General features: G+C 45.8%; 1 protein-coding gene across 2 annotated transcripts in view; it reads left to right on the forward strand.

The window, feature by feature from the left end:
* ppil6 (peptidylprolyl isomerase (cyclophilin)-like 6) overlaps window positions 1-22,528 on the forward strand; it is a 54,335-nt gene that overhangs the window by 27,912 nt on the left and 3,895 nt on the right. For both annotated transcript variants that reach the window (XM_038798776.1, XM_038798777.1), the window contains exons 3-6: window positions 11,009-11,197; window positions 12,981-13,043; window positions 14,524-14,671; window positions 21,163-21,219. In XM_038798776.1, coding sequence (XP_038654704.1) covers window positions 11,009-11,197; window positions 12,981-13,043; window positions 14,524-14,671; window positions 21,163-21,219 — 457 coding nt within the window. The remainder of the gene's footprint in view (window positions 1-11,008; window positions 11,198-12,980; window positions 13,044-14,523; window positions 14,672-21,162; window positions 21,220-22,528) is intronic.

Genomic DNA, 22,528 nt, shown 5'->3' on the forward strand with positions numbered 1-22,528 from the left:
TTACAGATTTATTTAGTTAACTGAATTTAAATTCCTCGGCTGCCATGGTAGAATATCACGGTTGGAAGAAGACATTCAACTGTGACTCAGTGAATACTCTGAAGTATTTAATGGTATGGGCACTTTGCCATATCAGTACAAGATTTTGCTAAAAAAGGATGCAAAACCCGTCATCCATCCACCAAGAAGAGATCCAGAGATTAAAAGCTGAATTACAAACTCAAGGCATAATATCCAAAGTCACGCACCTGACTGACTGGGACAGCTCCTTGGTTTGTGTAAAAAAACCTTCAGGAGATATTAGAATTTGCATGCATCCCAACGATCTAAATAAAAACATACATAGGGAACATTATCCTATTCCCAAAAGAGAAGAAATTACTTCTGAAATGTCGAATGCGTGAATTTTCACAAAGTTGGACATCACAAGGTTTTTGGCAGATGCAGCTCGACGACTCCAGCAAACTCCTCTGTACATTCAACACGCCGTTTGGAAGGTACTGCTTTAATAGAATGCCCTCTGGGATCATCTCTGCCTCAGAGATGTTTCACCGAATTATGGAGCAAATGACCGAAAAAATAGATGGTGTTCGAGTCTATGTAGACGACATCATTGTATGGTCTACCACTGAGGACGAGCATATTGCAAATCTTGGGAAATTATTTCACCGAATACATCAATATGGTTTAAAATTGAACCACTCTAAATGCACTTTTGCTACCTTGACGTTAAAATTTTTGGTGATACTGTCTTGTGAGAGTACCTTTAAGAAATGGGTGTTTAAGCAATGTACCTTTAAGAAATGAGGCCGCTCATATTACTGACATGATGTCAGAGGGGGGAGCTGAGCTGAGATCACGTCTGCTTTCTCTGTTTTTAGTTTCAGTTTGAGAGAGAGCAGCTGAAAAGTGCCTGGCTGGTTTGCTGTGAGCTGTTTTGAAAGGAGAAAGCCAGTTTTGAGAAAAGAGCTTGGGTGTGTCTGTGTTTGCAGTGAGCTAGATCTGCTGTAATCTCTGCCAGAAAAGACTATCTCTGAATCATTTGGGTGATTTAAACTCATAATAGTAATGTCTTTAACCTGATGTGTTTCTGTTTAAAGGTGTTAAGTCTTTTGGAGGTTTGAAGGAACATTTTGAGGAATTATTTAGTGATGTATTATTTTAAGTAAGGGATGTTAAGGGATCCAATGTTTATTTAAGAAGGTTAAGTTGAATTCATGGAATAAACATTGTTTTGTGTTTAAAAATCCACGTGTCCATAATTGTGATACCACATCTGGAGCCCAAGCCGTGTGCTTCCAAAGCAACAATACATTAAAGGGAGAGGTTGGTTGAACTCCATGATACATTTTGGGGTTCTGAAAATGCCGTCCACATAACAATTGGGGGCTCGAGGGGAATAAAAGTCTATCTATTGGATTGGCTTTTGAGAACTTAAAGACAGTGAAGGATTGTTGCTTTTCCGGTGTGGTATTTGAGTTTGTATGTTGTGGACAATGGCTCTTTCAGAGGCTCAGAAGTTTTTGGGGGTGGAGAATGTCACACACAGTACCTTACGGACAGAGACGAAAAGCAGACTGTTAGGTTTGGCAAAAACATTTCAGTTAAAATTACCTGACAAAATGCAAAAAGATGAGGTAATTATGGCGGTGGTTAAGCATTTAAAGTTGCCTGAGACAGAGTCTGACTCACTGGAAATGGCAAAAATTCAGTTGCAAATTAAATAAATGGAACATGAGAAAGAATTAAAGTGGCTTGAATATAAAAGGGAGAGAGAGGAAAAAGAAAGAGAGAGAGAAGAAAAAGAAAAAGAAAGGGAGATACGGACGAGGGAAAAAGATCAAGAGAGGGAGTTTGAACTTCGGAAAATGGCCATGAAATATGACAGTCAATTAAAATTGGCAGACATAAAGGGAAACGTACAGTTGGATGATAGTGATGAAGAACGTGAAAAAGAGCGTCATAGTCAAAGGCTTGGTGGGAATCTATTTAAATATGTCCAAGCATTGTCAAGGTTTGACGAGAAGGAAGTGGAAGCTTTTTTCATTTGAGAAGGTAGCTAAACAAATGAAATGGCCACAGGACATGTGGGTATTACTGATTCAAACAAAGCTGGTAGGTAGAGCGAGTGAAGTGTTTGCATCACTACTGGAAGAGGTATCTGGAACAAGGTATCTCGTATGAGGAGATGAAGAAATCCATCTTAAGTGCATATGAGCTAGTACCTGAAACTTACAGACAAAGGTTTAGAAATTTAAGGAAAGAATTTGGTCAAACATACATGGTGTTTGAAAGGCTCAAACAGAGTAATTTTGATAGGTGGGTAAGGGCTTTGAAAATAGACCAAACGTATGAAGCTCTCAGAGAAATTATACTTTTGGAGGTGTTTACAAATTCAATTCCTGATGTAGGGAGAACTCATGTGGAAGAACAGAAGGTTAAAACTGCAAGATTAGCAGCAGAAATGGCAGATGATTATGAATTAGTTCATAAATCAAAGATTGGTTTCCGACATCAGTTTCAGTCGGTGAGGAATAGAAACTGGGGACATGAGAAATACTCAAGTGGTAAAGAACAACAAAGAACAAAGAAAATTACAGCACAGGAACAGGCCCTTCGGCCCTCCCAGCCTGCGCCGATCCAGATCCTTTATCTAAACCTGTCTCCTATTTTCCGAGTTCTACATCCCTCTGTTCCCGCCCATTCATATACCTGTCTAGATGCTTCTTAAATGATGCTATCGAGCCCGCCTCTACCACCTCCGCTGGTAAAGCGTTCCAGGCACCCACCACCCGCTGCGTAAAAACTTTCCACGCACATCTCCCTTAAACTTTCCCCCTCTCACTTTGAAATCGTGACCCCTTGTAACTGACACCCCCACTCTTGGGAAAAGCTTGTTGCTATCCACCCTGTCCATACCTCTCATGATTTTGTAGACCTCAATCAGGTCCCCCCTCAACCCCCGTCTTTCCAATGAAAACAATCCTAATCTACTCAACCTTTCTTCATAGCTAGCACCCTCCATACCAGGCAACATCCTGGTGAACCTCCTCTGCACCCTCTCCAAGGCATCCACATCCTTCTGGTAATGTGGCGACCAGAACTGCACGCAGTATTCCAAATGTGGCCGAACCAAAGTCCTATACAACTGTAACATGACCTGCCAACTCTTGTACTCAATACCCCGTCCGATGAAGGCAAGCATGCTGTATGCCTTCTTGACCACTCTATCAACCTGCGTTGCCACCTTCAGGGTACAATGGACCTGAACTCCCAGATCTCTCTGCACATCAATTTTCCCCAGGACCCTTCCATTGACCATATAGTCCGCTCTTGAATTGGATCTTCCAAAATGCATCACCTCGCATTTGCCTGGATTGAACTCCATCTGCCATTTCTCTGCCCAACTCTCCAATCTATCTATATTTTGTTGTATTCTCTGACAGTCCTCCTCGCTATCTGCAACTCCACCAATCTTAGTATCATCTGCAAACTTGGTAATCAGACCACCTGTACCTTCCTCCAGGTCATTTATGTAGATCACAAACAACAGTGGTCCGAGCACGGATCCCTGTGGAACACCATTAGTCACCTTCTCCATTTTGAGACACTCCCTTCCACCACTACTCTCTGTCTCCTGTTGCCCAGCCAGTTCTTTATCCATCTAGCTAGTACACCCTGAACCCCATACAACTTCACTTTTTCCATCAACCTGCCATGGGGAACCTTATCAAACGCCTTACTAAAGTCCATGTATATGACATCTACAGCCCTTCCCTCATCAATTAACTTTGTCACTTCCTCAACGGTAAAGGTGATCTGATGGGAGACAATAAAGAGAGTGTACCTCAGATTAAAAAAGAAATCCAGGAGAGTGGAAAAGAAATGAAAAGTTTCAAATGTTTTCACTGTAATAAACTAGGTCATGTAAAGTCACAGTGTTGGTGGTTGAAGAAAAGCACTGGGAAGGCTGATGTGGTAAAACAGGATAAGACAGTGGGATTTGTTAGAGTGGTAAAGGAAAACCCAAGTGAAGCGAAGGAGGTGCAAACGATTGTACAGCCTGTTCAAGAAGTAATTGTTAAGAAGGTGCCAGATGTCTTTAAAGAATTTACTTGTGTGGGTAATGTTCACTCATGTGTATCAGGAGGAGCAGGTAAAGAAGTCACAATTTTAAGAGATACAGGGGCTAGTCAATCTTTAATGGTAAGAGATGAGGAATTATGTAGTTTGGGAAGAATGTTGCCAGAAAAGGTGATGATATGTGGAATTCAGGGTGAGAGGAGTAGCGTTCCATTATATAAGGTAAGGTTGGAAAGTCCAGTGAAGAGTGGTGAAGTGGTAGTAGGAGTAATAGATAAACTATCTTGTCCAGGAATACAGTTTATCTTGGGTAACGATATAGCTGGATCGCAGGTAGGAGTGATGCCTACTGCGGTTGATAAGCCAGTGGAAAATCAGACAACTGAAGGGTTGAAGGATGTAAATCCTGGGATTCTTCTGAATTGTGTAGTAACCCGGTTGCAAAGTCACAGGTTAAGACAAGAGGAGAAATCAAAGAGTGAAGATGAAGTTGAAGTGCAATTCTCAGAAACGATTTTTGATCAGATGGTTGAAAAAGAACAAGAACAGGTGGAGGATCAGGCGGATATTTTTAGTTCAGGAAAATTGGCGGAATTACAACAGAAAGATGTAGAAATAAAACGGATATATCAGAAAGCATATGCGGAAGAGGAATCTGGGTGTATACCAGAGTGTAATTACCGTAAAAGGGATGGCTTGATGAGAAAATGGAGACCTGTACATATGCAGGTGGATGAAAAGTAGGCAGAAGTTCATCAAGTAGTATTGCCGGTAGGGTATAGAAAGGCGGTGTTGCGAGTTGCACATGAGGTACCAGTGGGAGATCATTTGGGAATAAGGAAAACTCAAGCTAAAATCCAGAAACATTTTTATTGGCCTGGACTACATAAAGATGTAGTTAAATTTTGTCAATCATGTCACACTTGTCAAGTGATAGGGAAACCTCAAGCAGTGATAAAACGAGCGCCCTTAATACCCATTCCAGCATTTGAGGAACCTTTTACTTTTTTAAAATAAATTTTGATTACCCAATTATTTTTTCCAATTAAGGGTCAATTTAGTGTGGCCAATCCACCTACTGTGCACATTTTTTTGAGTTGTGGGGGCGATGCCTACGCAGGCATGGGGAGAATGTGCAAACTCCACACAGACAGTGACCCAGAGCCGGGATCGAACCTGGGACCTCAGCGCCGTGAGGCAGCTGTGCTAACCACTAGGCCACCGTGCTGCCCGAGGAACCTTTTACAAGGGTCCTAATTGATTGTGTAGGACCGCTTCCTAAAATAAAAAGTTGGAATCAATTTTTGACTGTAATGGATGTGTCTACTAGGTTTCCAGAGGCCATTCCAATAAGTAATATTACAGCTAAACGGATTGTGGAGGAGTTACTTAAATTCTTTATGAGATATGGACTACCCACAGAAATTCAATCAGATCAAGGATCGAATTTTACTTCAAAGTTATTCAAAGAAGTTACGGATAGCTTAGGAATAAAACAATTTAAATCAACTACATACCATCCAGAATTTCAGGGAGCATTAGAAAGGTGGCATCAGACATTAAAGACAATGTTGAGGGCGTATTGTCAAGATTATCCAGAGGATTGGGATAAAGGAATTCCATTCCTACTGTTTGCAATTAGGGATGCACCTAATGAGTCAACCAAATTTAGTCCTTTTGAACTAATTTTTGGCCATGAGTTAAGAGGACCACTTAAATTGATATTGGAAAATTGGTGGGAGAGAAATCGGAAATTACACTATTGGATTACGTGTCAAATTTTAGGGAACAATTAAATAGAGCAGGTGAATTGGCTAGACAACATTTGAAAGTTGCACAAAATGTGATGAAACGGGTAGCGGACAAGAAATCTAAAGTTCGTAGTTTTGCCAGTGGGAATAAAGTTTTAGTGTTGTTACCAGTGGTAGGTGAGCCTTTAAAAGATAGGTTTTGTGGACCGTATCAGATTGAAAGGAAATTAAGTGAGGTGAATTATGTGGTAAAAACACCAGATAGAAGGAAGACTCACCGAGTGTGTCATGTGAATATGCTTAAAAGGTACTTTGAAAGGGAAGGAGAGAAAAAGGAGGTTTTAATGATTCTAACTCAAAGTGACGAACAAATCCAGATGACTGTGAATTTGACATACGTCAAATTAAATTGGAAAATGAGGATGTTCTTAATAATTGGGATGAATTGTTAAGTTACCTTCCAGAGGAAAAACGAACTGACCTGAAAGAGTTATTGATATCACACGGGCAAGTTTGTAGAGATAAATTGGGAAATACTAAAATGGCTATACATGATGTAGATGTGGGAAATTCTGTTCCTATCAAACAACATCCATATAGACTTAATCCTTTAAAATGGGCACAGATTAACAGAGAGATTGAGAGTATGCTGAAAAATGGCATAATTGAAGTGGGTTGCAGCCAATGGAGCTCACCCATAGTGATGGTACCTAAACGGTACTCAACGGTTGTGTGTGGACTATCGAAAGGTGAATGCAGTTACAAGAACAGACTCTTACCTTATCCCACGTTTGGAGGATTGCATTGAGAAAGTGGAACAATCCGCTTTTATTTCCAAATTGGATTTACTTGAAGGTTACTGGCAAGTACCTGTATCTGAAAGGGGAAGGAAATTTCAGCTTTTGTGACTCCAGATGGCATATACCTGTCGTTTCAGGATTACCCAATTGTGCGGTATACATCGACGATCTGGTAGTGTTCAGCCAGACATGGAAAGAACATTTAAAACATCTGAGGGAGTTATTCGATGGACTTCAGGAGGCGGGTTTGGTGATGAACCTAGCCTAATGTGAATTTGGAGAAGCCCAAATCACTTTCCTTGAAGAGTTTCCGATACCCTCAGGACGAAGGGAAATAATCCGATTTCTTAGCATGAGTGGATATGATCAAACCTTTGTGCAAAGGTTTTGTGGCGTGATTACTCCACTGATGGACTTGCTAAAGAAACGTAAAAAAATTCAATGGACAGCGGACTTTCAACAGGGATGTGACTGACTGAAAGCTGTGATCACCAATGCTCCTGTATTGGAGAATTGCAAGGGGCTCTGTGGTCAAATTGAACTAAAGTATCTGATTCTAAAGAGAATTGCCGAGACGTAGAGGAATGGATGGATTGTGCATTGACTTTCTTGTTCAAAGAGACTGTCAATCAAGAAGGATTTTGGTTGAAGGAAGAAGAACGGGAAAGATGGACTTTATTATTATGCCTGTTTGCGTGTGTTGTTTTTTTTAGTGAAACAAAAAAGTTTATTTACTGTGTACATTTCTTAGTGGATGGTGCGAAAGTGAAAAATGAAACGATCTTGAAGTTGATGGTTTCTTTTTTTTTTCTTGGGGGAGGTGTCATGTGAGAGTACCTTTAAGAAATGGATGCTTAAGCAATGTACCTTTAAGAAATTAAGCAGCTCATATTACTGAAGTGATGTCATGGGGGGGGGGGGGGGGGGGGGGGGAGCTGAGCTGAGATCTCTTCTGCTTTTTCTGTTTTTATATTCAGTTTGAGAAAGCAGCTGAAAAGTGCCTGGCTGGTTTGCTGTGAGCTGTTTTGAAAGGAGAAAGCCAGTTTTGAGAATAGAGCTTGGGTGTGTCTGTGTTTGCAATAAGTTGGGTCGGCTGTGATCTTTGCCAGGAAAGACTATCTCTGAATCATTTGGGTGATTTAAACTCATAATAGTAATGTCTTTAACCTGATGTGTTTCTGTTTAAAGGTGTTAAGTCTTTTGGCGGTTTGAAGGAACGTTTTGAGGAATTATTTAGTGATGTATTATTTTAAGTAAGGGGTGTTAAGGGATCCAATGTTTATTTAAGAAGGTTAAGTTGAATTCATGGAATAAACATTGTTTTGTGTTTAAAAAGCCACGTGCCCACACCTGGAGCCCAAGCCGTGTGCTTCAAAAGCAACAATACATTAAAGGGAGAGGTTGGTTGAACTCCATGATACATTTTGGGGTTCTGAAAACGGCGCTCCCATAACAATAGAATCTCAGCTAAAGGTGTCAGACCGGATGAAGAAAAGATGGAAGCAATACAACAAATGCAGCAACCAAAAGACAGGAAAGCTGTACTTAGGTTTCTTGGGTTTGTAAATTTCAGAACATTAAAGTGTCGACCATCTACAAGGCAATTTAATTGGAGAAGTCGACACTTGAATGTTCTGCTGTTCACATTCAACAGGTTGTTTGATATTTTCAGCACACCCAGGACATGGTAATGCCATTGAATGTCAAGTGGCGATGGTTAGATCCTCTCTTGTAGGAGATGGTCATTGCCTGACACTTGTGTGGTCCTTGTCAGCCCAAGCCTGGATATTGTCCAGGTCTTGTTGCATTTTGACATAGCTGCTTCATCATCTGAGGAGTCACGAATGGTGCTGAACATTGTGCAGTCATCCGCAAACATCTCCACTTCTGACCTTATGATGGAAGGGAAGTCATTGATGAAGCAGCTGAAGATGGTTGGGCCTAGGACATTTACCCTGAGGACCTCCTGCAGTGATGTCCTGGAGCTGAGTTGATTGACCTGCATGTGCATTTCAAGTGTTTAACTCCGTTACATTATTGCGAGTGACAAAATAGGCAACAGACAGTGTCTGTTTAGTGAATACTGATGGAGTAATGATTTTAATGCACCAACAACTCCCAGCATGTCCTGTTATTTTATTGCAACAACACAATTATAAATGAAAGGGCACAATTTCTCCTCATAAAATGCCAAATCCTCAATTTTATTAATCTGATATGATGATACCGCTTTAGAACTTAGCGGCGTCAGGAGACAGGGAGAAAAATTAAACTGTCACGTTATTAATAATATCACCTCAATGATGAATTGGTACAAGAACGAGACTTGGGATAATTCCCACTCGCCCTCACCCCCATTCCACAACATGTATCATTCTGTAGCCTTCAGAAAGAAATCCAAGGCTGATTAATCTGGCGAAAAGCTAAGAGGAAAAGTCACTGTTGGGTAAACAGATTGCGGATCATAAACCAAGCATTACCCATTGTTACAACTGCTGCAGCTTAAATCAAAGTCACTTAATTCAAGCTACCAATCATTGAAAGTGTTGGCTCCAGTATATATTGCTTAATTCACGTTAACCAAGCACAAATACACATATTACGGCAAAATGAAGTAGCTTTGCCATGCTGGGTGCAGCGGTGTGGTGTAATTGGTTTTCTCCGCATGTGTGGTTCAGTACGCAGGCATCGGCGGCCATATTGTCCTGCCATTTTGATTTGTAAGTGAGGAAGGTGAGAATAGAAAGAGAAGAAAAGAGCAGTGTTAGGTGGAGGGCAGAGGAGAGGTTACTTGATTTGAGGCTTCATATTGCAGGACCAAAGGGAGTGAAAATGGAAAAAGTAAAGAAATAATAGATGTGTCTAGAGAAGATGTGAATGGCTGGATGGATGGCTGCCATCCAAATGCAAAGTGAAGGGAACAAGAGAGGATCAAGAGCAAATAAAAACAAAACTAGCAAGAAACATGGAACAAAATCAAGTTGTGCTCCAAAATTGTTGAACTCAGTTTCAGTGCCCAGTTGAAAGCTTGCCTTGGGTAAGCACTGGAGCAGACCAGGATGGCTGGGAGCTCGGGATCAGGTTTGAGGACTGAAAGGAGGTGAAAGTGATCTTCGGGTCTATTTTTGCTCTCCCCAATGCCGAGGAGACCATAATGTGAACAGCGAATACAGTCGGCTAATTTGAAAGAAGTAGGAGAAACATCACCGTTTCACTTGGAAGGAATGCTTAGGACTTTGCATATTGAGAAGGGTAGTGTTAAAAGGGCAGGTGTAGCCTCTCCTGTGTTTACATGGAGATGTGACTTAGGAAGGGAAGTGGTGGACAAGGGTGTAGCAGAGGGAACGGTCCTTCGGAATATTGGAAATGGAAGATATTTTTAGTGATGGCATCGTGCTGGGGATAGCAAAAATGGCAGAGGATGGTCAGTTGAATATGGAGGCTAGTGGAGTGAAAATTGAAGACAAAGGGAAGCTTACCGTGGTTGTGCAAGGGCGGGGCATGGGTGGCATGGTAGCACAGTGGTTAGCACTGTTGCTTCACAGCGCCAGGGCCCCAGGTTCGATTCCCCGCTGGGTCACTGTCTGTGCAGAGTCTTCACGTTCTCCCTGTGTCTGCGTGGGTTTCCTCCGGGTCCTCCGGTTTTTTAAACACCACTGGTCATACACTACGTGTATTACTGTACTGCCATTGTACTACAGTCATTACAGTAAATACCGGCCTGCTGGTTTCACCCAGCAGGCTCTGTGTAAAAGTGTCTGCTCTCCTGTGCTGCCCCCATTCTGGTTCCAGCTGCAGGAGGCTTAACATGCAGCACAATAAAGCCTCAACAGTTCACCATTTTGTCTCATCGTCATTGATGGTACATCACTCCGGGTGCTCCGGTTTCCTCCCACAAGTCCCGAAAGACTCGCTTGTTAGGTGAATTGGACATTCTGAATTCTCCCTCAGTGTACCCGAACAGGCGCTGCAGTGCGGCTACTAGGGGATTTTCACCATAACTTCACTGCAGTGTTAATGTAAGTCTACTTGTGACAATAAAGATTATAATAATTATTATTATTATGATGAGAGCTAATGTGCACAAAAAAGAACTGACTGTTTATTGTTGATATCCAGCTAAATTGGGACTGTGCCTGAAAGACTGGGGCTGAAAGGTCTCCTTCCCTGCTACTTGAATCTGTGCCCTACATGGATGTTAACTTGCTTAATTTAAATGACTTGATGCTCAAAGGAAAAAGAGAAAAGCACCTTAGTGCAGTTACACGTACTGCATCATTGTGTGTCTGTAAACAAATTAAAAGTTTACCAAAAACTGTTCATGAAGATGGGCCCCCTTACATATTGAAGACACTAGCTATTCTGTTTTCACAGACAAACAAAGGTAATGTGTGGGGCTTCTCCTCCAATGTCATGTGCTTTGTCAATGGCCTGCTTCTTGGTGGTGAGAACGATTTCCTGAAATGGGCAGAAGATGAGTTTGGCTACACAGATTTCAGACCTCAAGCACTGTATGAGGCAATCGCCGAAGATTCTTATTCTAAATACCTGAAGGGCATTGAGGTAAGTATTAGTATTTCTTTACAGTGTAAAGCTAAACTTCCCAGTCACTCATATCCAGTGATAACCTCATCCACATATTGAAAAGGCTGGAGTCACAATAAATGCAAACAAAGTGTTTAAAATATATGATGCTTTCATGGATGAAGATAGGACATATTCTCGCAATATTCTAAACCACACAATGGCGCTGTAAAGAACAAAGAACAAAGAAACGTACAGCACAGGAACAGGCCCTTCGGCCCTCCAAGCCTGCGCCGACCGTGCTGCCCTTCTAAACTAAAACCTTCTACACTTCCGGGGTCCGTATCCCTCTATTCCCAAGTGGTGCTATCTGAGGTTTGAGCCCTTGATGGGTTTTTTTGCTCCAGTTTTTTAAGTTGCTTTCTTCCAATTTGGGCTCCATGTCCCCTACCATTGTCATAATCTTTTAAGTAAATAATATTATTCACACATGTACTACAGGCCTTTAATAAATGTACATTTACACCAGCTTTGGTTAATTTTCTATTTAGCAGAAGCTTGTCAGCCCATCACAAAATAAAAGTTCATTTCTTGTAGATCTCTGAAGATCATCGAATGAACCTACATTTATTATGAGATTTGGTGAAACGGATGGATCTTTGCTTTGTAGAACATAAAGGTTCTTCATCTTCTTACAGACGGATCACTGCCTTAAATGCTATCTTTGAACAATGTAGAGAACCGTTTTATGAAATACAGTTAAAATCCAACCAACCCTACATCCCATGTCCTTTATAATTTTGCCAATACCAAGGGTGTTCCTCATGATGTGGAATTCTAGGATATCTTTTGGATGGTGGGATCTCTGGCGGACAGAATGGTATGTCCCTGACCAAGGCCAATTTTCGGCCATCCGTACCAATTGCATAATTTTGGCAAGCTCTCAACAACGCCTCAACCCTACTGAGGGGGTCGGCCCTCAGAAAGAGCTTCAGAAACATGCTGGAGCTGCAAAGTTCCAGTCACCATCTGCTGGTGGCCAAAGAAATTTGAAAAACATGTATACTGTCAGAATAAATGCAAAACAAAAGACTAACTCAACACAATATGAGCGATTAGAGTCACTTAAACATCGAGGCAGAGAGGCAAGAGGAAAGTCATAACCTCTGCTCCCATCATGCCCTGACTTCAGCAGAAAATCAAAGCTCCCTGCCAGGTCTTGGAAAAATAGTTGAAGCTGGTGGATAAACCAGCATTGAGTCAATCACCATCTGAATGATAAGGGTAACCCTCTGTACCAGGGTCATTAGTGTGGCTCCCAGGCAGATGCTGTCCCCATCTCCTTCACCCTTCCAACACCTTTTGCTTTTAAGAGTTCCGGGATTTGAATTTTTAGTTCTGTCTGTTCCAAATTCCGTGTCTTGAAAGTTTCTTTCTTGTCGAAAAACAATTCCCTGCATTAGTCGACTATCCTATACCTCAGAACTGTGTAATCTATCGTGTGATAAGTGTTCCACGGTTCTGTCTATAATGTGGTGCACTAATTCCTAGCTGCGCATATTTGTTAATTTTGCTGCTACTATTACTTCAAGGAAATAGCCTTCCTATTCCGGTTTGCAGCAAAACTTGAACTGCAGACGTCCTGATCTGGCAGCCACCAATTTGACTCCGCTTTTAGATTGACCCTCCGTGTTGTTGATAGTTTCTTCTACAACTCTTCAGGTTTTCCAGCAGGCTGTTTTGCTCTCTGCCAGATTCTTTGCTGGCTTCTTGAAAAAAGGATAATTGGACTAGTTTGACAGATTGTTTTTGTTTTTTGCAGCATACGTTTATTTATATGGACATTTGCATTGATCAGAAACCTATTGGGAGGTTATTGTTTGAGGTAAGGAAAAGAGCGAAAGGTTGTTAGAAACATACAAAACAGGAGTAGGCTGTTGGGCCCCTCAATCCTGCTATCACGATTCAACATGACCATGCTTGACCTCTATCTCAATGCCATACTCCTGTGCTCTCCCCATACCCCTTGATGCCTTTAGAGACGAGAAATCTATCTACTTCCTTCTTGAGTATATTCAGTGATTAGGCCTCCACAGCCTTCTGTGGTGGGGAATTCCACAGGTTCGCCATCTTCTGAGTGAAGACATTTCTCCTCATCTCAGTCCTGAATGGCCTACCCTGTATCCTGAGACTGTGACCCTTGTTTTAGACCACCCAGCCGGGGGAATTATCATCCCTGTACCCAATCGGTCCAAGAATTGTGCACAATTAGATTCCCTATCACTCTTCAAAATTCCAGTGACTGCTGGCCCAGGCGACCCAATCTCTCCTCATATGACAATCCTGCCATCCCGAGAATTAGTCTGGTGAATCTTTCCATCCTCAATGGCAAGCTCATCCTTTCTTCGGGAAGGAGGCCAAAACTGCACAGAATACTCCAGGTGTGGCGTTACCAAGGCCCTGGACAGCTGCAGTAAGACATTCTTGCTCCTGTACCCAAATCCTGTATCTGTCCTCCCCGCAATCTAATTTCTCCCTCATTGTCCCATAATTCGTGAAAGTCTTGGTTCATTCTAGAATAGAGTCTCGAGGGAATGAGAGCATCCAACATCCCAAACAAATACCCAGTCTTCATACGTGAGACTATATCATGTTGAAAAGCTGCTCAACCTGTAACTACTATTGTTAGGCCTGATGCTGTCCATATCCAAATTCAATACTCGCACATTTTCAATAAGGTTGACAATCAGTATCGGGACCCCTGGCTGCTTTTAGTTCTTTCTATTCGCTCCTCGCACTAAGGCAGAAAATGCCAGATCCAAATGTTGTTGGCACCATTGTGCCAACTAAGGTCATATATCTGAACATTGGCCAGCATCGTGATTCAGGTTATGGATTGCTTGGTGTTAGCTGTGGTTCAATGGTAGCACTCTCACCTCTGAGTCAAAAGGTCATAGGTTCAAGTCCTATTTCAGAGACTTTAGCAAATTGACAAAACTCCCACATCAGTGCAGTATTGAGGGAGCACCGCCCTGTCAAAGATTCGGTCTTTCAAATGAGGTGCTAAACTGGGGTCCTGTCTGGCCCCTCAAGTGGGCATAAAAGATCCCATGGCCCCATTTCAAAGACAATCAGGGAGTACAGCTTGGTGACCTGGCTAACCGACCTGGTCATTATTGCAATGCTATTTGTGGAGTGTCACTTACACAAACCAGCAGCAGCATTTCCTGCATTGCAACAGTAATGCTTCAAAAATACTTAAATGGCTGGAAAGTGCTTCTCTTGCAGAGAGGCCAGCTTATTTATCGTCAGAATAATACATTCAGCCATCAAAATCCTGACACTAATCAATAATACACTGATAGCTTTTTACAGATGTTTGTCCAAAGACTTGCAAGAATTTTGAGGCACTGTGTACAGGAGAGGCAGGCTTCTCACCTACAAACATAAGGCTGTTTTATAAAGAAACCACGTTTCACAGACTAGTGAAGAATACCTGGATTCAAGGAGGAGGTGAGACTGAAAGCTAATTTAATAACAACGTTGTAGCATCCAGCGTGGATCAGAATTCTGCATATTTTAAAGTCACCGTGACTGCAAACAAGTTTTAAAATCACATTTTGCAAATTATTTTTTTTAACCACACTATTCCTTCCCTGGAGGCTCTTAGATACTTGCATTTGCCCATGGAAAGGGGGCTGCCACTCTACAAGTAATGCCAACAGAATGGGAGCAGCTTCGAGGACATTTCCCAGCAAGTGTGTTGCCCAGGCGTGCATCACATCGCCTGTGAACTCCTCCCATCCAGGATCGGAGATGAGAATGGAGGGGCCATTGGAGGAGGGGAAAGAAGGAGGGGTCTGGAGTGGAAAGAGGAAGTTGGGCTCACCCTCATTCTCCTATGAATCTAATGTAATAGAAGAATTTGGTTCTGGAAGAGTGAGACTGTGACGTGGAGTAACCACCTCCACAGGTGGGTGGCAGTCCAGTCAGAAGGCACTGGGCGTGATTCTCCAGAAACATTTCTAAGTGTGGGAGCAAGTGGGAATTGCCGCGGGCTTCCCGGCGCTCGGCCCAGCGAGACCGGCAACGCAATTCAACGTTAATCGGTCCATTCAACGAGGCCTCACGGGCTTCTCGTCGCTAATAAATGCTCGCCAGCTGATTCGCCGGGACCGCACTCGCCAATCCCCCGCTAACAGGATCAAGCAGCACATAAGCTGCACTCGCTCAGGCAACCCCAGCCAGCTCCCAACAATGGCACCGAAGAGACCAGCACCAAGATTCAAGGACACTGACCTGAGGCGGCTGCTGGATGGTGTGGAGGCCAGGAGGGATGTCCTGTTCCCCCAAGGGTCCAGGAGAGTCAGCCACAGGGCAGCCAGTGCTACCTGGGATGAGGCGGCGGCAGCTGTCAGCTTGGGGAGTGTGACCAGGAAGACTGGCCTCCATGCCAAAAGGTCAATGACCTACACTGGGCAGCAGGGGTCAGTAGGCACCAACTCCCCCCCCCCCCCCTACCCCCCTCACCCCCAAGGGAGTGCCCATCCCCCGACTTCTCATGCGACCCCCACTCTTCCTCCACCCCCCGCCTCATCCTTCAACACCTCTCCCAACCCCTTCTTCACAACCCTCCCAACCCCTTCTTCACAACCCGTCTCCTACCATTGTGAACCACACATGTGGCTAACGCTGCCTTCACTGTGTTTCCTCAGGAAAAGCACTCCAATAACCGTCGTGAGAGGGCCCAGACTGGTGGAGGGGTGCCAGACATAAGAACCCTCAGCTCCTTCGAGGGACGAGCCTGGAGGTGACTGGTGTGGCCGATGACAGGTCGCTTACCCACGTGGATGCCGCAGAGGTGAGGAATCACCAGGCTCCGCCCGGAGGACCTGCCAAATGTGAGTTGTTATTGCCTTACTGACTAACCCATCCCTCCCACTGACCACATGTCCATTCGCCCGCAGATCCTCCAGCTGACGGCGCCGGCCCATCAAGGACAGCCCCCTCTCCTGACTCCGGGGAGAACACCTCGGAGGGGGGCTACGAGGATGAAACTTTTATAGTTGCGGCACAGCTGTCATCCCCACCCTCCACCAGAGCAGATACACACACCTTGGTGGGAAATGTTAGTGGTCAGGCTTCTGGGGCACAATCTGGTGAACACCACACTGCCGCTGATGTACATTAGGTGGAGGCGGGAACCGCCAGGCGAAACAGCAGTCGGAGATCTGCTGGATCCCAGGACCCAGCTGGGTCCCAGCCTGATGCTGAGCCTCTGGAACAGGGTTACCCGGAGCCGATGGAGATGATGGGGAGCGGCCGGGATGTTCAGAGGGAGATGTCAGCGTCACTCCAGCAGATCCATAGCCGCTTGGAGGAGTTGCAAAGGCTACGGGCACAGAAGATATCGGCAGCAATGCATGGCACTGAGGCCAACACTGCTAGGGTTCGCACTCGCTGGTCCCATCGTGGGGGGGCTGGGCTAATGGTGGAAATGGGAGGGGTGGACCCTTGGAGGTTCCTGCACCCAAGGGAGCGGGAGTACTCATTTTTCTCAGCAGTCCATAAGGTATACCCGCAGATCGACTTTTTTGTGGTGGGAAAGGCTTTTCTGGCTGGGGTTAAGGGGTCGGAATACTCGGCAATTGCAGTGTCAGATTACGCTCCACATTGGGTGGATATGGTACCAGAGAAGGGGTAGTGCAGAGGCCGGGGTGGAAACTGGATGTGGGGCTTTTGGGGAACCAAGTGTTCTGTGAGAAAATTGAAAAGGTAATTAAGGAATATGTAGGTTTCAACTGTACGGGTGAGGTGTCGAAGGCAGTTGTCTGGGAGGCTCTAAAGGCGGTGGTGAGGGGTGAGGTAATTTTGTTTACGGCCAGGGTGGACAAAGAGGAGAGGTTGGAGCGGCAGAGGGTAATAGATGAGATGTTGGAGGTAGATAGGAGTTATGCAGAAGATGAGGATCCAGCGAAGCTGGAAAAGAGGAAGGAACTGCAGGCGAGCTTCGACCGCTGTCCACCAGGAAGGCAGTGCGCCAACTGAGACAAGCAAGGGGTGCAGTTTATGAACATGGAGATAAGGCGGGGTGGATGTTGGCAGGTCAGCTCCGGAGGGAGGCAGCGGCTAGGGAAATTGTGCAGGGGAGGGATAGGGCAGAGAAGTTGATGGTGGCTCCGGATCTGATTAACAAGGACTCACTTTAGGTATCTGGGGGTGCAGGTTGCCCGGGAGTGGGAGAGGCTTCGCAGGTACAACATCACTAGTTTGGTGGGGAGAGTGAAAGCCGACCTTGCGAGGTGGGATGGTCTCCCTCTGTCGCTGCCGGGTCGGGTTCAGGCGGTTAAAACAAATGTATTGCCGCGATTTCTGTTTAGTTTTCAATGCCAACCGATTTTCCTGCCAAAGGCTTTTTTCAGGGAGATTGAGGGAAGGATTACCTCGTTCATATGGGGAGGGAAGGTGGCCAGAGTGAGAAAGGTGCTGCTAGAGGGGAAGGCAGGCAGGGGGTTTGGGTCTCCCGAACCTGATGTATTACTACTGGGCGGCGAATGTGGAGAAGGTGCGGAGCTGGGTCAGAAGGGTTGATTTCCAGCGGGTCAGAATGGAGGAGAGTTTGAGCAGAGGTTCGGGACTGAAAGCACTAGCAACAACGCCGCTCCCAATAGCTCTGGGGAAATACTCAGGGAGTCCGGTAATAATAGCTTCATTGAAAATTTGGAGGCAGTTTTGCCAACACTTCGGGTTGGGGGCAGGGTCAAGGGAAATGCCGATTCGGGGGAACCACAGATTTGAGCCAGGGAAGTGGGATGGAGGTTTTCAGAAATGGGAAGAGAAGGGGATTAAGACGCTAAAAGATTTGTTTCTTAGGGGTCGGTTTGCAGGATTGAGGGAGATAGAAGCGAAGTATGGGCTGGAGCAGGGAGAAATGTTTAGATACATGCAGGTTCGAGATTTTGCCAGGAAGGAGATACAGAGCTTCCCGGAGGAACCGGCCTCCTCATTGCTGGAGGAGGTGCTGACGACAAGGGGACTGGAGAAGGGGGTAGTGTCAGCGGTGTATGGACCTATTTTGGAAGAGGATAAGGCACCACTGGAAGGGATCAAAGCAAAGTGGAAGGAAGAGTTAGGAGAGGATATGGAGGAGGGGGTCTGGTGTGAGGTGCTCCGGAGAGAAAATGCCTCTCTACCTCATGTGCGAGGTTGGGGCTGATACAGCTGAAGGTGGTATATAGAGCGCACCTCACGAGGGCGAGGATGAGCCGATTCTTTGAAGGAGTAGAAGATGCGTGTGAGAGTTGCCGGGGGGGGGGGGGGGGGGGGGGGGGGGGGGGGAATGGCTGGAAATGGGTGCGGAGGCAGATGTTGTAGCCTTCGCCTCGTTGATCGCCCGAAGGCGGATCCTGATCCTGATGGGATGGAGAGCAGCCTCTCCAACCTGTGCTCTAGCGTGGCGGGGGGACCAGTTGGAATACTTGATCCTTGAGAAGGTTAAGTTTGAACTGAGGGGAAGCTCAGAGGGGTTCTACAAGTCATGGGCACTATTTATTATGCACTTTCAAGAACTGGATAACATTGAACATTAGTTGGGGGAGAATGGGTGGGAGGATTGGGGGAGAGGGGGGCTGTGTATATAAGGATGACTATGGGTAATCCCTGATTCCTTTTTGTCATTTGTTTATGTGAACATGCGGGCTGATGTTTGGGGGTTGGTGGGTGGGTGGGATCGTTGTTATTGTTATGGGGATTGACATATCTTGCTGATTATTGTTTATTGTTGGTGGGTGTAAATTCGGTAAAAAATGTGTAAAAGGAGGAGAATAAAAATATTTATTTAAAAAAAAAACACTGCTAGGGTGGCAGCCACAGTGGAAAGCCTGGTGCATGATGTTGGCACCATAAGGAAAGATGTCCAAGGCGTCGCGCAGTCGGTGATAATGTGGTCAAGAGTCTCGGCAGAATTCCACATCACTGAGGGATGTCGCCCAGGTTTGACAGGTCCCCGGGTGGAGCCCGGTGGTTCCTCATCTCTGCGGCATCTGCCAGCCTCGGCGTGGGTGACCGATCTGTCATCGGCCACCTCAGTCACCTCGAGGGCTTGCTGCTTGAAGGAGCTGAGGGTTCATATGTCCAGCACTCCTCCGCCAGTCTGGACCCACTCCCGATAGTTATGGGAAAGCTTTTCCTGAGGAGACATGCCCTGCTCCCAGATGGGCATGGATAAGGCGTTGCAGAGCTTGTCCCAGTTGCAGGTGGGCATGGCTGAAGCACTGCAGAGCATGCCCCAGTCATTGAGGAGCATCGCTGAAGTCGTCGACACAATGGTGCAGACCATGGAAACTGCCAGGGCTGGCTGAGCCAGATGATGCAGGGGCAGCCAGGGCTCAAACCAGCTACCACTCCATCCCAAGGTGAGCTCCAGGGTCCTATGGGCACTAGTGCCAAACGGACACATCCCATGGAGTGCCGATGGTAACCACCATCTCCCGAGTTCCACTTCTCTGATGAGGCTGCATCTCGGGGTCAGCACACTGGACAGGATGGCACGGCCTGAGAAGAGCACCCAGAGGATGCCTGACAGGGGCATCGAAGACCACGGGATGAGGAAGGCAGCGGGCTGCCATCACCATAGATGTGTATCTGGGGAAACACCTAGACTTAGTGATAGAGCTGGAAGGGCAAAGCAAGTTGAGGAACACTGAGGGCACCAGGGGAGGGGATAGGATGGGAGGGGTGGGGGTGGGGTTGGGGGGGTGGGCGGCACCATCAGGAATGGGGTATTGTACAGCATATTAAACACCTCACACAACCATTATGATGCCCCTGTCACTTCCTGCCGCAATGCAGGATGACCACCTGACCTTTTGCCCATCTCTCCAGGCATCCCCCTCCCCGTGAAGCTCACCCAACCTCTGGCCGTGGACATGTCCTCGGACCCTCCCCTGGGTGTTTGGATGTTGCGAGCCTCCCACAGTGTTCAAGCACAATGTCCAGGCATCAAAGTCTGATTGGGATGCTAGGCAATGACTCCCACATACTACATGGCCCACCCACCCACTGGAATCCACTTGGCAGCTGTGAAGTGCTTGCTCACTTAACCACGATTGCCAATTCCTCTCTGCAATAGCCTTTAGCCGCGCAGCCAGAGGAGACCTCAGCAGTCAATGGGGATTATGGGTGGTCGGTGGGGCAGACAGGCAGGGACAGGGGTTGCCCCTGGAATGGGTACGCACAATCCAGGGGTTGTTATGGTGGTGCCATGAACGGTTGCCCCCCAATGAACCCCCCGACCTCCCCCATGACAGCCGACCCTGTGCAGAGGCTCCTCCACCCCCAGCCGAGGGTGGCAAACCCAGCACCCCCGGCCTCGTTGCCTGTGAGCAAAGATGGCTATTCACCTCAGCTCCCCACAGAAGCCCTTCCGCCAGGTTCACCTTTTTAAAAAGGAGCACTAATCGGCACCAGCGTGACCACTTGCTGGGGAGGGCGCTGTATGACAGGAGGCCGTTGGATATGGGGTGGTTCTCATTAATTGTAAGGGAATGGGAGGGTTAAGTGGTGATAATTAGTTTATCGCCACGCCCTGACGAGGTTCCAATTTTGCCGACAGGAGCCAGCCGGTTGTATCGCAAACTGTTTGGCGCCTACGCGGATCTCGTTTTTGGCTTCTCCCACTGTTCACCGGCCTCGTTACCTTTGAGCAAGAGGGCAACGAGGCCAGAGAATCACGCCCAGTATCTGCAGTCTGCCATACTCAAAAATGAGGATGGCTCTTATGAATAAGAGGGTCCAGGGGAAGATGGAAAACGGTTAAAAGTATCAAAAAATATGTATTATTTTATGTTTCATGCAATAGGCTTGAGTAAGATTAATTCCAGGACTACATAAATACAAAAGCAATATATAATAACAGAAATCACTTTGGGGATATAACTGGTAGATCTTTGTCTAATTCATAAATTATGATTCTCATTCTGGTATTTTTTTTCCTAAAACTATAGACATTTTTAAAGGTAGAGGAGATGGTGGAGCATCCATTTACGGAAAAACATTTGAAGGTAATAAAACAGCAAGTTTTATAATGGGAGAACCATTACAGAGCATGATCTGTAATGTTTGAATAGCACCTAACCTTGCTAAAGAGGATGTTCCAAGTTGATGCTTGAAACAACATGAAGTTTCTATCACAGAATAATACCCATGATGTGGAGATGCCGCCGTTGGACTGGGGCGAGAATTCACCTGAGGAAGGAGCTGCGCTCCGAAAGCTCGTGTTTGAAACAAACCTGTTGGACTTTAACCTGGTGTTGTAAGACTTCTTACTGCACAGAATAGTACAGCACCGAAGACACCCTTCGGCCCATCAAGTCTGCACCGACACGGAAAACACCTGACCTATCTACCTAACCCCATTTGCCAGCACTTGGCCCATAGCCTTGAACGTTATGAAGTGCCAAGTGCTCATCCAGGTACTTTTTAAAGGATGTGAGGCAACCCACCTCTGCCACCCTGTCAGGCAGCGCATTCCAGACCGTCACCACCCTCTGGGCAAACGTTTATCCTTAAATTCCCCCTTAACCTCCTGCCTCTGACTTTGAACTTGTGTCTTTCATAACTGACATTTCAACTAAGGGGAACAGCTGTTCCCTATCCATCCTGTCCATGCCCCTCATAAACCCGTACACCTCCAACTGGGAGATTTTGGGTTCTGGCTGTTTGGTGACAAGTAGTGCACTTCTCAGAGAGACTAAATCGACTAGCGAATGTTTCCAGTGCCCTCAGGTTCAAGAAAACACTTGGAACCCCCCACCCCCACCTCCCCCTCGCACCACCACCACCATCGACTCTCCAGTGTTTGTTTGCCAGAATTGCTGGGATGGTGCTTGAACCCTTGACTTGTAACAGAGTGGTGGTCACTCAGGATTACAAGTAACCACTAAATGGCGGCCCAGAGTTCAGTTCTTTGGCCTCTGAATCGTCGTATTCCCGAGGTACCTCAGAAAATGGGTTGGGGGCCCCCTCAGAATTCCCCACACGCTAACTACACGGTAATTGCCCAGGAAGTTTGAACTTCCGGCGGACAATTATCCTGCATCTGGAAACCTCCAAGAGTCTGATTTAAAGTCGGAGAGCTTGGATGGTTTCCACTCGCTTCATTGAATAGTTAGTTGTCCAGAAAAAGTCAGAAGGACAAGTTCTAACTCCTGGGTGACCCCACCCCTCACCCTCCTGACCCCTGAAAAACCCCACCCACCCCCAGCTACCTCTCCCGCAACCCTTACCATCTCCACAACCGCATCCACTGCCCGGACCCCCACAACCCACTCTACCCCCTCAGCCGCTTAGCTTACCTTGTCAAAGTGGTTT

This window comes from Scyliorhinus canicula, chromosome 6 (assembly GCF_902713615.1).
Source record: "Scyliorhinus canicula chromosome 6, sScyCan1.1, whole genome shotgun sequence".
NCBI lineage: Eukaryota > Metazoa > Chordata > Chondrichthyes > Carcharhiniformes > Scyliorhinidae > Scyliorhinus > Scyliorhinus canicula.